Source organism: Tripterygium wilfordii, chromosome 17 (genome assembly GCF_013401445.1).
Source record: "Tripterygium wilfordii isolate XIE 37 chromosome 17, ASM1340144v1, whole genome shotgun sequence".
NCBI lineage: Eukaryota > Viridiplantae > Streptophyta > Magnoliopsida > Celastrales > Celastraceae > Tripterygium > Tripterygium wilfordii.
In genome coordinates, this window is record NC_052248.1 from 2,614,871 (window position 1) to 2,631,633 (window position 16,763).

Below are 16,763 nucleotides of genomic sequence, written 5' to 3' on the forward strand. Positions count from 1 at the left end.
TGTTCTTGATTCACTTTGTTTCTCACCTTGAAGACAAACCATAACTCATACAGGGATCACTTTTCAGTTTTCATTTCACGTGGAAGTCTTTTTGGGAGAAATTTCGTAAGTTAAAGAAAAAGGAACCATCAGAGAAGCAAACGCAAAGACTAACATTATCTACCAGGGAAAAATTAGCCAATTCTGAGAGAATATTTGCGAAAGAATAAAGTCAAATCACTTGCAATTTACAGTCTACTATTTGATATGGTATTTTATTACACCAGGGATAAAAATTCAACAGTACACCGGGGATAAAAATTCAGCAGTGGTTGTGCACCAAACCACAAACTGGTGAAAGATATCAAAAATATTGCAGAAAGCCTGCCCTTGATTACACAAGAACAAACAAAAAAGAGCTTAAACCATTACACTATCACTAAATATCTTTTCCAGGAAGTAAATTAGATGGGTGCCAATAAAATTTCACCTCTTCTGTTGGTCGAAAATTGGGATTCAAAGATTGTGAACTCAGAAGTAGAAGAACTATCCCACAACTATTGATGGGTGAGTCATGGAAATATTCCATGTCAATTTTTTACAGAAGAAAAGGACATTCTCTCTTCTGTCCCATGAACATACACATGGTCTATGCCGGCAAATATGACTCCAGAATCAACTGTGCTTTGGTAGGTGATAAAATGTCCACAATCAAATAAGTAAACTTCCATTGCTTGTCCACTGGGTCCTTGAACATTGAAGTATAAACTTTCCCAGCTCCATGAGGCCCGCGAATATAAAAGTTAACCTGCATTTAGTTAGCTAAAAGTAAGAACAAACAAACAATTCTTTTTTGGCAAAAGCCAAGGTCAATAAGAATCTATCAAAAACAGTCCCTTGTGCTCTCATTATTTTTTTTCCCCTTTCATGAGGAGAACGTATGGCCATTGTTCATATTCAATTACAATAAAGTTTCCCTGATATACAACTTGAATGAAAAGTTTCTAATCGTAATAAAAAAATAATCATGTTCCTCGAATGTTACCTCAACATGCTCAACGCCATCTTCATCATGGTGTATCTTATGAGGAATACGCTGGCGAGCAGCACGATTTCTGCTTTCCTGTCCATAGCCTGTGATAGGGGATCCAATTCTTACCCTGACCTACAAGAAAACAAATCCAAACCAAGCGGCAGAATTACAATGCTAACTTTTATGTGAAATTCAAATGACCTGCAATTACAATCTCTAATGGAGAAAAGGTAAAGGATTACGCATGATAGGCACTTGATTCAGTACTCTATTAACTTCTTTGTCGTAAAACAAAGCCTAATACTAGCATGCCATATGCACACCTCACATATTTTTCCAGGCTGCACAATATGAAACCTTAGAAACAATACATGCTTAAGCCAGAGGTATATTCCTTAATTCCGAATTTCCTTGATCAAACTTCAACTCGACCACTACGGAAAGGGCTTATGCATTTTTCTTAACATCAAGGTTTTTCTGTTGATTAATGGCAAATTGTTTATATGTGGGACTTGAGTATTGTTAACTATATTAGTTCTGCCTCTTTCTGTAGCTACTATATGCATAAAACAGCGCATTTTCTGCCTCTCTTGCATCCAATGCCACTGAAGTAGCAGACTATGGACATCAATTCAACATAATAAATACTAGACATAAAAGACAGCTCCACAAAAAAGAAAAAATAATTCTCACAAACCTGACTGTCATCTTGAATTCTTTTTAGAGCTTTGTTAAACACCTTGTACCTATAATGAGCCATGAATACTTATCAGGGCAATAATGAAGACAAATGAAGATGAAAGAGAAATCCCAAATTGCAAAGCATAATGTAGTTAACCAGAAATCCAATTATTACTCTTTTGGTTCAAATATTAGCTCCTTGAAGACACCATATCCTGCAGCAGCAGCAACTCCAAGTCCAGCAAGAATTATAAGGCTGTAGGAAGCTCCCTCAGTAAATGTCACTGGCTTCTCTGGGATATTGTATGTTGGAGAATCGAAGGGATCATCAATAGTCGAAATTTCCTTTTTAGTCTGTGCGAAAAAGAAGTGAATATGATCACAAATGATTATCAAACTTCTAAATTAATGTGAAGTTTTGATGGTCACAGAGCACCAACTTCATGAATCCAAGTACATCACCTTCCTTAAACAGATGAAACCTTAGACTCACAAAGGTAGCATTTAATGAACTGGGACAACACACGTAATGAAAAACAAAAACTTCAAAAGCCAGGTCAATCCCCCAAAACCCACCAACTAAACACACACATCCCAAAAATATAAAACCAAAAAGAAAAGAAAAAAACTCAGATTCAAACCTTTGATCGAGTTTCCTCCTGCTGCTTTGAAGTTTTTGACGTGAAAGATCTCGCAAAGAAAGGATTTTTGGCATTCACTCCATAGCTTTGAGAGAGTTGAACTGGAGACTGAAAACTATGTATGCATTTCCTAGCATGTTCTCCCATTAGAACTGAGAATCCTGCAAAACACTATGTTAATAAACTAAGTCTCACAGATAAAAGAAGTAATCTGAATATAATGGGAATCAAATTGTCCCGGTCATCATTTGAGTTGTGATTCGCAATTTTCTTTGGATGAAAAAGAAAATGTAGTAAAAGGCATCAGGGGAGTGCAACCCAAATACAATCAGTTACAATTGTGCTATGCTTAACTTGTATTCAGTGCCAGTATCAACTTTTGCCAACTTTTAAAGCCCAAAACTGCTTGTATTTTTACATAGGATTTTTAGTGGCTAAATAATGATAAGCATTGACACGAAAACATATGATAAGCCTGCTCAAAAACAGAAGCACACCAATTAAGGAGTTGGAGCACCAAGATGCAGCCACATAGAGCAACTAATTATACACTAAAGAATCACGACCAGTAGACATGCATCTGCGTTATGTTTCAGTCATTGTGACAAGGCCTTTCCCACCAGAGCACCCCCAGGGCTGAGATCTATTAGCACTAAAATGAGAAGGTGATGCACTTAAATCTAAAAAAGCCCGTTTTGTGGGTAAACAATCCAAAAACGGAAGGGTTTAAATTCAAAATATATGAATCCTATACGAATCTTTGATGATAAAGGTCTTTAAAGAATAACCATTGTTAGAGCAACAGTTAAATATTTAACTCACCTCCCACCTAAAAGTAAATTACTGTTGCATGTGTTGGACATCCCAGCCCACACGTAAAGCCGGTGTTAGAGTAATGGTTTAATATTTGACATTGTAATGGTAAATATTTAGACGTGCACCCTCCCATCAGCTTAAGCATTTGACACAGGTGGTATTTCATAAACTGAAACATTGGGCAAAAACAATAATTCAATAAACTTAAATTAGATTGTTTATACAAATTGTCCGCCGGCCAGCCATAAAAGTAGATGAGCTAACAACATAGCAAAACAACCTCCATATAGATATCATATATACCTGGATTTATTTTAAGACTTCACTGGAAACCTTAGGAAAGACGTATTATATTTGGAACCACTACAAAACAGGAGAGAGGAGAGGCTTTTTATAGCAAAGGTATAAAAAAAGAAGCAGAACAGTTGCCAACTAAGAAATGTAATCTGTAAGGAAAGAAAGGCTGATGTTGTGGAGGAGGGACAGATTGCTACAAAACAAGACCAAAAAAACGAATTATTATAAAGAGAGACCAACTGACGAAAAAGGACCCATTCACAAAAAAGGAGGTACAAATTTCTACAAACCAAGATGCTGCAGTCTCAAACTAAAAATCTGCCCGTAAAATCTTTCCACCCTTTCCGAAAACCTCCAAGTACTCACACATAACCTAAAGATGCAGTGCAATCACAATCAAAGAAAGATCCAATACAAACATCGAAAGAAAGATCCGGCCAAAACAAAAAGGTTATTTGGGCGGCAAAACAAAGAAAACTTAACGCGCAAAACACAGGGTACTACTATAGGAGCGCTTAAGAAATCTGTTGAGGTGGTATCAAAAATCAACCATCCCACCCAACACATGATGACATGAACATTGAACTGGAGGCCAGGTTGTCAATCCAAATATCAAACTATGATGCTCCCAATGGAAAGACAACAGTATGCTTTATACACTGATATGTAGAAATATACGTGGTAGTCACTAACCATTAGCTCGAAGTATGTCCTGTGGAATAAAATGAAGGATGACAATCAGCAATGATTTATAAGCAGCGGAAATTGTAAGAGAAACAAATGAAAACCTAATTCTCTCACCGTTCTCACATAGTTAGCATCAGCAATAGATTGCCTTGCAAAACCTGACTTTGATACCGTTGATAACTGTTACATCACAAGAAAGTGACTTTAGATCAAAGAGAACAACATAATTATCCTTGGAACAAACATGGCTGAAACAAAAGATAAAAATATCTCGACCAAGCAGGCAAAACAGCTTACACATATTCCTAAGCCGTAAAACTAAAGCAGAATTATTATTGGTCCCTGCTAGTTTCTACCAAAGACATACCTTGATAACCAATTTATTCACAACCATGAACTCCAAAGCATAACTAAAGATTCTAAGTTCTTCTCAATTAAGTTCCAGAAAAAAAAGATCCAAAACTAAGAGTCTAGGACAAAGAAATTTCTGCTAAGAAACTGAGTATTAGTTGGACGATTTCTTACCAAAAAAAAAAAAAACGTCACGGTAAAAATAAAAGAGTATGCAGGTTAAAGAAATTTGTGGCAACAAACTCATGAAAATGCTATTTGGGCCTTCTGTCACATCAGGAATTTGTTAGATTTTCAAAATGTGAAGTTATCTTAATCCATTTATGTGACATGCAAGAAACATTTAGACGCTACAAGTGGTCTTTATATAACTTTATTTTTGTTTGGTAGTGAAAGGATCAACATAAATGAAAGAAGGGAGAATAAGATGGAATTGGAGTTCAGGTACCGCCAACAGGTGGTGAGAGCAAGACATAACTTAAAGAGTATCCTCTGTTATTGTGTTTAATATAACACGCCTTCTGTGAATCACGTGTATAACCAGGCAAATATATCGATCCATGTTTGACAAGGATTCACGGTCCAAGAGCTTCCAACTTATTCCATACAGCTCTATATACATGTTGCTGCAATGAATGATGTTGCTCTAAACCAAAAGAAGCAACATGATAACTGCCTTCAAATTCAGCCACCAAAAGCCCTCTGTAACAAGATGTCAAGTACTACTAGTGAGATATCATCAAAACATTAATCCCAAATATTTTTAGGCTATAAATCCCCTCTGTAGTTTCCCCTCAAACACTCAATTTGATATAAGGCTACAATCTCGAAAAAAGCTTCTATAGCATCCATGTTCTCATCTCTATTATCTTTGTCCCCCTCTCCCAGTCTTATGGTGCCTAGTTTAACTTGTTCAACTTTTTACATTGGAACATCCATGTCTCGTGCTCAAACCATCTTGGAGAATTCCCTCTCATCTAATACTCAATGGAGGATTCCTTTGCCTTAGATCCAATGAAAACTCATCTGCTATAGTGTTCTTCAGTGCATCTAGCAAAAAATCGCATTTCTGTCATATTCACTTTATACTTACAGCAAAGCTTAACAAACTTACTCATCTTGTACTTGATTTTGAAGCATTTTTTGAATCCTAGAGTCAAAGTAACAGTGCATTACAAAATCCCAAAAAATTTCAGGATATGCAATAGAATATATAACATGTATTCGAATTACCCTAAAGCACTGAACTTTAGATAACAACTTGCAAATGCATCAAAGAGTAAAGACACCAACAATGAAAAATACGAATTATCGAACTAACTAGTAAATGAGTAAAGATACTTCCTTGTTCCTGTACAAGGTGAGTGCAGAGTCATAACACAACAACACCCCATTAAAAAATATCATAGAAGATAAAGATGTTCGTACCCATCTAGCCGGATTGTTGATTGCATGTTCCAAGCCGACATCGGATACAGACTTTGCAGAATTGTACTCTAAAAGGGACCGCAATCCACCATTGGATTTCAACACACCCGACCACCTGCTCCCGAGGGACATAGCTAATCTACCGATATATGGCATCTTCAAAGTCGAAACCTTTACAATATACTTAAGAAGAAAAGGAATTCAAACAATGGAATAGAGTTGGAGGAACCCAGTAGGTTTAATATCAAAGAATCCAAACCCCCGAAACAGCGAGGGGCGAAGGTGATTTAGACAGTAGGGCAAAAACCCATCTTTGGGGTTTTATTTTCAGGCACATGCGATTGCCGCACACGTATGAGGTTGGGTTCGTGTCGGATAGACTCGGCGACTCGGTATCAACCGAAAGAGGAAGAGGAAAGGATGACCAAAGCCCATTGATAGCTATTTAAAAAAGCATAGCCCACTAAATTGGCCCATATTTTTTTGTACCTAAATAAGCCAGCTACTAAAGAAATCAATCTTCCTCACGGTCACCATTGGGCCCTAGCCCGGCCCGGACTCACGGTCCAAAGTCCGGTCCGGCCTCATATTAGACCGGAGATGGACCGCATTTTGAGAACCAAGTCTGGCCTGGCCCCGACCAGAAACCCGATTCTCAAAATCGGGCTCGAGTCTTATATTTCCAAACCGGTCCAATCCGATGCCGAACCCTAATCTTCCTTCTTACCAAAAAAATTTCCTTCCCCTCCGACGCCTAGAAGACGGCATGGTTTTCCATTGGATGATTGACTAGCTCGGATCATCCATGAGCGATTCCCTTTAATAAAGAGCCTTTAGGACTATATGCAGTAGAGTTCATCGATCACACACGTCAATTTATTATAGTAATATATAGTATAAGTCTCACGGTACAACGAGTGGTAGATATCTAAATGATTTTCATGTTTATCCATATATGCAATATTTCCATGATATTATAATTTGGATGTATTATATATGTAGGCTCCTTTGGCATTAACGTCAGCAAGGGGAGTCATTGTTTCTTTGCGTGATGCAGTTATTGATACAACTATTGTCGTTGTTTGTAATTGATTGGTCACATGTCACGATATTCTTGATGAGGTTGGTGAAGACCATTGTATTGACGAGGTTACAAGCATTAGTGTGAGAATTGACCCATTACTTTATAATTCTAAGGTATTATATTTCGTTGCGTGATGCAGTTATTGATACAGTTATCGTAGTTATATGTAATTAATTGACCACATGTCGTGATATTCTTGATGAGGTTGGCCAAGGAAGTCGTATTGCTGACGTCACTAGTAAAAGTAGGCCGCCTTTCTTTAATTTAAATGAAATGTAATTTTCCAAAAAGACCTAGACTTTTTAGTCCTCTAATAATTCCAATATCCATCGAGGAAGAATTTGCTATATATGGTAGTAAACGGCACGTTTCTCAGTTTCTAAAAAGCTTCTTGGAAATTGTCCAGAAAAAATATGAAGGAAAATTGGATTTTAGCCAAATCAAATCCACATCCATATCCATATCCCTATTTATATCTATATATCCATACGTGACATGACAGGAATCACTTGAACCAATCACAACTTGAGAATTTGACACCATAAAAAACCCACTGACGCCCCCAGTTGAACGTTGTAGAAAATGTAATAGAACAATTACACACATGGAAGAATTTTCAAAGGGAAGAACGACAATGGTGGGTGGAGGTTTTTGTACGCAACCCACCAGTCCGAAATTTCTTGTAACATTCACGCAGTCTATATTTCAAAGTTGTCGGATCCTATAAAACCGAAGTAAGAAGGGAGGAAAAACTCACAAGTAGCTTTCAGACCCATGGAGGAGAACAATAAGAAGCAGCAGGTGGAGTCGTACCAAAATGTCGTCGTAATGAGGCACGGTGACCGAATCGATAATTTCGAGCCGCTCTGGGTGACGACGACCGACAGGACTTGGGACCCGCCTCTGGTGGAGAAGGGTCGGGTCAGGGCTTTTTGCACGGGTCGGAAGCTCCGGACTTCTCTCGGGTTCCCGATCCACCGGGTGTTCGTATCCCCTTTTATCCGATGCGCCCAAACGGCTTCCGAGGTTGTCTCTGCACTCTGTGCCGTCGATGATGACTCCAACGCCACCATCTCCGATGAAGTCTCAATTGATGCCTCCAAAATCAAGGTCAGATCAAATAGATATCACTGCTTGTTGTTTTGTTTTGAGTGATTTGTCTTTGAAAACTGTAAAAGATCAACTGAATGACGAAAAACATTCGTGGGTTTTTCTGGTTTGAGGAAATGCATTACAAATTTGCAATCCTTTTTTATTTTTTCGGTTAATGATAGAGAATGAAGAGCTAGGTCAAATTGAAGATGAATTGAATGTGCGTAATGTATATGAGCAATGATATTGAGAAAATCAGTTTATATGGAGTTTATTCTCTGCACATTTATTGGAGATCATGTGATTGACAATAAGTTATTTTTATCAGAATCAATGGAAAAAGATTTGTGATTAAGCTGTGTTGTTACTGTTGCTTTTGGTTGTGAATGAATAAAAGTAACAGGCAATGAAATGGACGCTATACAATAAGTGGAAAGCATTTTAATCCATAAGGTCAATCCAAACTTTCTGAGATTTTTGTTGGTGTTTGCTTTTAGTTTGTTGTTTTTTAAGAAACAAAAGGAACCGGTGTTTATAGACTATAAGTGGATAGAAGATAGAGTGATTCTACTCGGGTTTGAGGGGCTCAAGTGTTCAGGGGTACAAAATTGGTGATAATTATATTTTCTTTTGATATGTTTTTTCAAGCATGAACTTAATCGTCATATTAGCATTACTGGTATGTCACCAATGCTGTTACCAGGAATGGACTGGGCAGCTAGGGTAGTATTGGTGTTTCCTTGAATGTCCTGCAGTTTAGGAATCAAATTCCACCTTTAAATTGTATTTGAAGAAAAAAAATACTAGAGATTTTTTGTGGTTAATTTAGCCCAACGCATCTGGGTACGTTAGTATGTTTGGCTTCGCTTTGATCTTCCATATTTCATTGTTCAGGTCTCAGTTGAGTACGGATTATGTGAAATGTTGAATAGGGAAGCCATAAGAAATGATTATGCGCCCAAAGATGGCAACTTTGGTTTCAACATCTCAGAGATTGAAGCCGCGTTACCTGCTGGGACTGTGGATCATTCGGTCGAACGAGTGTACAAAGAGGTATGCCACAACACTTTTCCATGTTCTTCATTTTGGAAGAAATTCAGGTTATCTGTGTTCAAAGATGAATATGTAGCACAGTTTCCATGCCTGACATAGGATCGTTTTCATATGAACTATAGTTGCCCCAGTGGGAAGAGCCTGCGGCTGGTGCAAGGAGTAGATATGAACAAATCATCAAAGCTCTTGCAGATAAGTACCCTTCAGAAAACTTGCTGCTTGTCACGCATGGTGAGCTTCATAATCTGTTGCGCTTTTCTTGAACTTATTCTTTTGGGATTATTAAAAAAACATGGAGTTTTCTTGTTCTTACCGATTGATCTAACGGATTCAAAGGTTTTCTTGGCAAATTTTCCTGTTTTGGCTTTGTCTTTGACACTCTGACTCATTTGTTGTCTGGGTTACCATCCTTCTTTGAAAGTTCTTGGTTCCTCTAAATTATCAACACATAATATTTTTTTTTTTGCATACACAGGGGAAGGAGTTGGTGTTGCCGTCTCTGCGTTCTTGAAGGGTGCAACTGTGTATCAAGTAGAATATTGTGCCTTTGCAGAGCTAGGAAGACCGATATTGAACAAGGAGCAGGTCAAAACTGCTGGAGACTTTGAGTTGCTTACAAAACCAGGTCAAACGGGAATTGGTTATTTACCAGGAAGCACAGCAAGTGATGGCAAAGTGGAAAATGGTCTAGCAGAACCTCTATCCCAGACATCATCCTAATAATGTCCAACTCAAAACTGTTGTTTTCTTCGGCGCATTTGCTTTGTTTTATTTCCAAGTCAATTATTGTGTGAAATTACAATTTCAGATCCATTAATTGTAAAACTATAAGCCTATAACTAGTGGTTTTATTTTCATTGAAGTTCAATGGATTTGTGTTTTGATTGATAGAAATGGGAAGATCCTGTTATTGTTTACCTGGGAGTGATTCATTTTTTGTTTTGATTGCTAGAAATGAGAAATGCTGCACTTTTAGCTGAATGGAGACACATTCGTAGAATACCATTCTAGTACTCGGAAATCGGAACTACAGGTAAACAAGACTCTTGCTTAGTTGCTTCACATTTCGCAGCAAAAGAAACAAGTTAGAAATCATCCATTACTGATATAAAAAGAGCCTCTGAAGTACTATAATCACCAATCTGATGGACAAGGAAGCTTCTCAATCTGATCGAACACATCCACAGGGAAGTCATCAAAGAAGGTAAATGGGGTTGCAGGGTGGTTGCTGCTTCCATCCATTGCAGCAGCACCAGCAGCACTTGTACAACTTACTACAGGGTCATAGAAAGGTGGTCCAAGAGAAAGTTGTGATCCATTGCCAAGTTCAGGAGCGTGCGCCTGTCCAAACATGTCGAGAAAGTAAGGGTCCTGGAGTCTGGACAAGAGCTCTTGACTTTCTGGCGAGAATTCGAGGCCTGATTGAGGTTGTGGAATCTGAGGAAAGGAGACTTGTGACTGTGACTCAATGAACATGTCTTTCTCAGTAGGATTAAGCTCCAGCTGGAAATGGTTAATGTCGAAACTAAACAAGTCAGGCTTGACCATTTCTGGTAATGGCATTGTCCTGACAGCTTCTGGGTTCTCGACATAGGATGATGAACATGACTGAACCTTTGACGATGATTCTTCCTCCATAGAAGAACTGAATGTTGGGGCCTTAAAATTTTCCACAGGAAAAGAAGTAAGAATATACAACACTAATTCATGGCCAGAAGAAGACTGCTAGTACTAGATTGAACCATATTAGCAAAATCCCACAAGCAAATATTAATTTCTCAATTCCCATTTGAATCAAAAATTTACTTGAGAATAACAGCGTATGATGGTGATTCTGTCTACTTACCTCCACTGACGGAACATAGTGGAAGGCAAGAATGTCCCTCTTGACCTTCAGTGACTTGGAACTGGAGGGCGCAGCTGAATGAAGAATCCTAGCCAGTCTCTTCTGCCTGCTACTCCAGAAATTTTTCACATCATTGTCAGTTCTCCCTGGCAAATACGTCGCTATTTTCGCCCATTTGTTGCCAAATTGTGCCTGCAACTCTATCACCACCCTCTCCTCCTCTGTCGAAAATTTGCAACCACTAATACCAAAGAAAGTAGCAGAAAAACAGATCATTTGAACTACTCCTCATCATAGTGAACTTTCTTTTAATCAAAATATACATGAAAGAAATATAATCACTTGATATCAAATGCTATTACACTCTTCCATAGAAAGACACCCACAAAAACCACTGGCACAAACATTACTTCGATAATCATCGTCAAAAAGAACTTCATAATCAGAATATTCATGAAAATATCCTGACTAAACATCAGTTACTATTGCCACACAATCATCTGTGAGATTTTCTACTTCCAATATTAATAGCGAGAGCAAATCATTGAAAAGATGCAGCAAAAACAAGGAGAATCAAACAGTATTTTGTACAGAACCCATCTGCAAGAACCTCTTCATATAACAACTGTCATCACCGCTCTCTCCTCCAGTGCAATTTGAACCCCCAAAAACTTTATTTTGTCCCCCAAAATTGAAGAAGTAGACACACACAGAGTTTCTGACAAGCAACCCATCACAAACAGTTTCTTCACAATTTGCATGTGAAGGTGTGAGACAAGCAAATAAACAAACAGATAGACTGCATCCCGATATCATAACTACATGTATAATACTATAATAAGACGGTGAAAAGAATCATCAAAATCGTTATCATCGGAATGGTGTTATACTTCTTCAAGTTGGGTCGAAGCTTATTGACCCAACGAAGGCGACATGACTTTCCGGTTCGCTGCAGAAGGCCTTTGGATCGAATGGAGCTCCAGTCTCTGGGTCCATATTTCTTGACATGATTGATAAGCACTTCATCTTCTTCTGCCTTCCATGGCCCTTTCCTTATCTCTTCTTTCTTCGCCTCCATTTTCCTTCTAAACCCAAAAAGAGATCCGTTTGAATTGATCGAAAGAGACAGTGACTGGTCTCGTTTCAGATTCGTTCGAATCTTCTTCACTGTGTCTTTTTTTGAGTTTTGGGGTTTTATTTTCTCTGTTTTTTACTCTGTTCGTGTGTTTGAAAGAAGTGGCGGTTAAGGCGGTTACTCCCCCACCACCCTCCACTAATAAGCCCACATTCCCAATTTTTTCTCAAGTTCAAAATGGTTGTTAAATGACATGTATGCCCTTGTTTTTTAAAAAGGATTTCTACAGATTATTTTTTTTTAAAGTTTGTAAGAGCAGATTATTTTCCTTAAGTTCGTAAGAAATAAAATACGTAAGTTCTGAAGAGTTAACAAACAATGGTATATTGAGAATGATTGCTCAACAGTTGAAGCAGATTTTATATCCCAACAAGATCTCGAGAACCCTTTTAAAGGCTATATCGAGAATGATTGCTTGACAGTTGAAGCAGAAATACTATACATATCAAAATCCAAAAGTTTATGTTGTTCGAATCCAATGGTTTTGTTACCTTTTCAGTTTATGGCACACTGTATTAGTTGAAGCCTAACAATGACAAGAGATTCAAAAAATGCTGAGAATCAGGAAGAGAATGAACTGACTGGTGAGAAGGACTTGGCTAAGTGGAACTGTGGAAGAGATACGTTTGCCAGTCTAATATGCCTATACAACTCCCTGTGGAGAAAGATTGAATTTTTTTTTCCTACCATTCTCAAATAATTTTCCATGAAAAAGACGAATCTTTTCTCGGTTTGGAAAATGGATTTGAGTTGGATTCATATTAACTTGGCACAAAACCGTCTCTAAATCAAGAATAGGGTTCGTCTTGGTTCAAAGGATGAAGTTGTGCCTTTACTGATGATATCCTAATTCCTTTTGTTTCTGCCTCTCTTTAAGGTTTATGGTTTAACATGCATGCATGTATAAATTTCATTCTCGTACCAAACTTCTCTCTCCAACACCGCAAACTTTCTAATATTTAATTAACCGTAAACTTATTAGCTTAATTTAACACCGTTCACACTGTGTGCGGTTAAAATCACGGCAACATTTCTGAAATCACGGGTGAAAACTATACCCGTAGTTACATATCCGTTGGTAATGAAAGCGTCGCAAAGTATAAAAATCATCACCAACACCATCACCATCACCATCACCATCACCATCACCGCTTAAAACCTATAACGGATATATCCAAGATCACTCATGTAAGACACAATAAAAGGCCCAATACGGCCTAGGCCCAAAGCTGAGTCCTTCAAGATGAAGCCTTTAGGGCACAGATAACAAACAATCGCTCGCAGAAGCTTGGAGAAGAATGAAGATGAGCAGGCAGCACCGCAGTCGGCAGCAATGGTTTTGACGGAGCGGAGTCTTGCAACTGGGGAGACATATACATACTCTTTCAGAAAAGTTCTTTGAAACGCTTGATGCTTTTGCCGATGGATCAAAGGCAAAGGCTTGGTATATTTTCCAATTTCTTTGTTCTTCCTCTCCTAAGTGTGGTTTTTCACTCTGCTTTTCTTATTACTGCACTCATTTTCCTATGATTATATTTTTCCTCTGTTTGATTGAAGACCTCTGATGTTTGAATGAATGTGTATATGCATATGCAGAAGTAAGAACTTACAAAAGGGAGATTCCTCCTAATCACTTCATGTTCCATATACTCTCCTTCTCTTTACTCTCTGAGGCAGGGATGGAAAGATGCGAAACTGATGATTTTGAAGTTGGGGGCTACAAATGGTTGGTTACATCTCTCTCTTTCTGCTTATATTTGTTGTTACCAACTGTTTGTTCCTTTTCCTTTCCTTTTCTTTTCTTTTTCCTTCATGGATTACTTTCATAAACCTTTACTCTTTATGCAGGTGCTTGGCATTCTATCCAAATGGTAATAAAGATGAGGATGCAGATGGCTATATCTCCCTGTATTTGGTAATCAAAGAGACAGAAAAGCTTCCAGTTGGTTGGAATGTCGATGCCAGTTTCAAATTCTTGGTGTTTGATCATATTCAACACGAGTTCTTGACAATTGAAGGTTGATTGCTCTCTCTTAATTCTTTCTAACAAGAACAAAGAAAAGCCAAACCATTGTGATTTTCTGTCCATTTTTGTTTTTGTTTGGCTCATACAAAAGCTAGCTCACTCACAGGTGTTGATGGTACTTACAAGCGATTTGATGCGACAAAGACTGAATGGGGATTCTCTCAAGCACTCTCCCTAGAGACTTTGAAGAAGGAATCTAATGGATATATGGAGGATGATATGTGCATATTTGGGGCAGAGGTTTTCATTGTCCAATTTTGTTTCAAAATGGAGAGTCTTAAAATGATGAAGTACACTCATAACAATGTCATGACTTGGAAGATAAAAGATTTTTCAAAGTTAAATGAGATGTATTATAACTCTGAAGTGTTCGATCTTGAAGAATCAGAATGGTACAACTTGCTTTATATGCACAATCATACTTCTTGATTTGAAAAGAAGTATTCCCCTAATATATTCTTGTGTGTCCATTTTTTCTGAAGCAGGATGATTACGCTCTTTCCAAAAGGTAATGGGCTTGCAAAGGGTAAGTTCCTTTCCCTCTACCTAATGTTGGAAGAGTCTGAAAACCTTCTTCCTGGCCGGAAGCAATTTGTCCAATTCAAGCTGCGTGTGAGGAACCAAATTCAAGATTCTGCTCATGCTGAAATGACTAGTAAGACTAAATTATTAATTATCGCATTTTTGTTCTTCCGCCCAATATAAGGTTTTGTAGAACCAGTGCCTGTCATGAACTGTTTTCCTTTCTGTGAAAGAAAAACATCTACTTTGAATGAACATGGTAAGCAAAACAACAATTTTTGTTTACTTTTTGTCAATTCTCATGATGCATTTATTTGTGTAATTACATCCCTAATCCTCCTTTTTCATCAAAGGTGTTGATGTAATGCTTCTCCTATAGGTAGAGCTTGGCTAACCTCAGGCGGGACCTGTGGTTTTGAGGATTTTTTATCCCTGGAAGATCTCGAGAACCCTTTTAAAGGCTATATTAAGAATGATTGCTTGACAGTTGAAGCAGAAATACTTCACATGTCGGAATCTGGGAGTACCACTTTTAGTGAATCAAGAATATGTCATGTCTGTAAGAGCAGAAGGTGTTCATAGACAAGGGTTAGCAATTTTTGGTGTTTGTTTCTGTGACAACTTGATGATATCTGTAATAATCCCTACGTATTGTTCGAATCCTATGGTTTCGCTACCTTTTCTGTTTGCGGCACTTTGTACTAGTTGAAGCTTTACAGATACAAGAGATTCTAAGTTTCTAAATGAAAAAAAGTGTGATAATGCGGAGAATGAGGAAGAGACTGGGAACTAACTGGGGAGAAGGACTTGGCTTAGTAGAAAAGATGTTTGCTAGTCTAGTATGCTGATACACTCCCTGTGGAGCAAGATTGGATTTTTGTTTCCTTCCAATGTCAATTGATTTTTGATGAACATGACGAATCTTTTATCGGTTTGGCAAGTGAATTTGTGTTGATTTCACATAAACACATATATGCAGGACTTGCACAGAAAATAAAGAAAAGTTCGTCGTCAGACTCGGCTCAAAACCCATTGACATACCATTTTTTCTAAAACAACCTTCACACACTCCCCCACATGCATATGCTTTCTCAAGATTCAAGAGAAACTAGTCGTGAACCCGCGCGACGCGCGGGTTTGATTTTTTTTTCTTGAGTTTTAGTTGTTAGATTTTATATTTATTTTTTTCAATTTGATTTTATTTTTAATAATTATTTATGGGAGATAAAACATACTAATTCAAATTTATTTACAACTATTAATTTTCATAATCACAAAGAATTTGCATTGCTCATCAAATTTGATATGGATTTTTTTTATTGTAATGCATATGATTTTGAATAATAAACTAATTTTTTAAACATGTTATTTAGAATTTTTAATGCATTTCTTTTAGTCAAGGCAAATTTTTAATGCCAAAACTCTCACGGATTTGTTTCTCCAAACCCAATATCCTCGTTTTAGCCCAGAAAATCGATATTAAAGTGTTACGTTATGAATTCTTCTTATCATTGCCGCTCCACCCTTAATTTTTTCAATGTGGATCTCCACCCTTAATTTTTTCATTGTGGATCTTACCCGAAACATTATGATATTTTGAGACATTATCCAATCTTCAAAGCCGAGCCGGATATCCAAATATTTGAGACATAACTATGTCGTACTACATAGAACAAACATAACAAAATTTAATTAGAAAACCAATCATCCAAATTTTTACTGCAAAATTTGAGCTGGGTAGATTAACATTGTGGGAAAGCAACAATCATCATACAATAATACTTTTTATTTAACACGAAGGCTGAACCCCACAACATCAGTTTGAACTTTGAATAACATTTCGTTTAAAGATGATTCTACCGTCTTCATTCTTGTCCATGCTTTTGGACCCTTGGTTGGAGGAAAATCTATGATATCTGGAATTCCTTTGAACCTCCCCTTACAAAGGATAACAAAGTTACCTAAGAATACTTTTGAGATCAAAATGATTACCTAGGTCACAATCGTCCATAGTAACTCTGGATGAAGTCAGACAATATCATCAAATTGGGTTCGTATGAGTATAGGAATTTCTGTCGCAATGGCACAAACA

The 16,763-nt window shown here is 37.6% G+C and overlaps 4 protein-coding genes across 4 annotated transcripts; 2 read left to right on the forward strand and 2 right to left on the reverse strand.

Moving 5' to 3' along the window:
* Positions 1–350: 350 nt before the first annotated feature.
* LOC119981753 (probable mitochondrial import inner membrane translocase subunit TIM21) lies at positions 351–6,289 on the reverse strand. Its single transcript, XM_038824870.1, has 8 exons — positions 5,914–6,289; positions 4,249–4,314; positions 4,141–4,159; positions 2,335–2,495; positions 1,869–2,047; positions 1,710–1,758; positions 1,025–1,144; positions 351–787 (listed from the first exon to the last, which is right to left on the reverse strand). The coding sequence occupies exons 1-8, from the start codon at positions 6,067–6,069 to the stop codon at positions 629–631; spliced, it is 909 nt and encodes a 302-aa protein (XP_038680798.1). The 5' UTR covers positions 6,070–6,289; the 3' UTR covers positions 351–628.
* A 1,319-nt stretch (positions 6,290–7,608) lies between these two features.
* On the forward strand, positions 7,609–10,059 carry LOC119981742. The gene is made up of 4 exons (XM_038824854.1): positions 7,609–8,107; positions 8,984–9,142; positions 9,265–9,373; positions 9,618–10,059. Exons 1-4 carry the CDS (start codon positions 7,772–7,774, stop codon positions 9,860–9,862), a joined length of 849 nt encoding a protein of 282 aa, XP_038680782.1. The 5' UTR covers positions 7,609–7,771; the 3' UTR covers positions 9,863–10,059.
* A 64-nt stretch (positions 10,060–10,123) lies between these two features.
* On the reverse strand, positions 10,124–13,502 carry LOC119981801 (transcription factor DUO1). The gene is given in 5 exon segments (XM_038824943.1): positions 10,124–10,850; positions 10,852–11,229; positions 11,879–12,161; positions 13,192–13,282; positions 13,392–13,502. Coding segments are annotated over 5 exon segments (1,437 nt in total). The 3' UTR covers positions 10,124–10,276.
* On the forward strand, positions 13,379–15,560 carry LOC119982468 (MATH domain and coiled-coil domain-containing protein At1g31390-like). The gene is made up of 6 exons (XM_038825856.1): positions 13,379–13,567; positions 13,720–13,849; positions 13,972–14,141; positions 14,256–14,541; positions 14,635–14,804; positions 15,051–15,560. The coding sequence occupies exons 1-6, from the start codon at positions 13,534–13,536 to the stop codon at positions 15,251–15,253; spliced, it is 993 nt and encodes a 330-aa protein (XP_038681784.1). The 5' UTR covers positions 13,379–13,533; the 3' UTR covers positions 15,254–15,560.
* Positions 15,561–16,763: the final 1,203 nt, after the last annotated feature.

Bases quoted from the DNA above. Each gene is read 5' to 3' on its own strand.
- LOC119981753 (XM_038824870.1), bottom strand. From the start codon at position 6,069: ATGCCATATATCGGTAGATTAGCTATGTCCCTCGGGAGCAGGTGGTCG. The intron at 4,315-5,913 runs GTACGAACATCT...GTGATGTAACAG, and splicing joins TCAACAATCCGGCTAGATGG to TTATCAACGGTATCAAAGTC. The intron at 2,048-2,334 runs GTTTGAATCTGA...TTTTTCGCACAG, and splicing joins AGGAGGAAACTCGATCAAAG to ACTAAAAAGGAAATTTCGAC.
- LOC119981742 (XM_038824854.1), top strand. From the start codon at position 7,772: ATGGAGGAGAACAATAAGAAGCAGCAGGTGGAGTCGTACCAAAATGTC. The intron at 8,108-8,983 runs GTCAGATCAAAT...TTCATTGTTCAG, and splicing joins TTGATGCCTCCAAAATCAAG to GTCTCAGTTGAGTACGGATT. The intron at 9,374-9,617 runs GTGAGCTTCATA...TTGCATACACAG, and splicing joins CTTGCTGCTTGTCACGCATG to GGGAAGGAGTTGGTGTTGCC.
- LOC119982468 (XM_038825856.1), top strand. From the start codon at position 13,534: ATGCTTTTGCCGATGGATCAAAGGCAAAGGCTTG. The intron at 13,568-13,719 runs GTATATTTTCCA...ATGCATATGCAG, and splicing joins GGATCAAAGGCAAAGGCTTG to AAGTAAGAACTTACAAAAGG. The intron at 13,850-13,971 runs GTTGGTTACATC...CTCTTTATGCAG, and splicing joins GAAGTTGGGGGCTACAAATG to GTGCTTGGCATTCTATCCAA.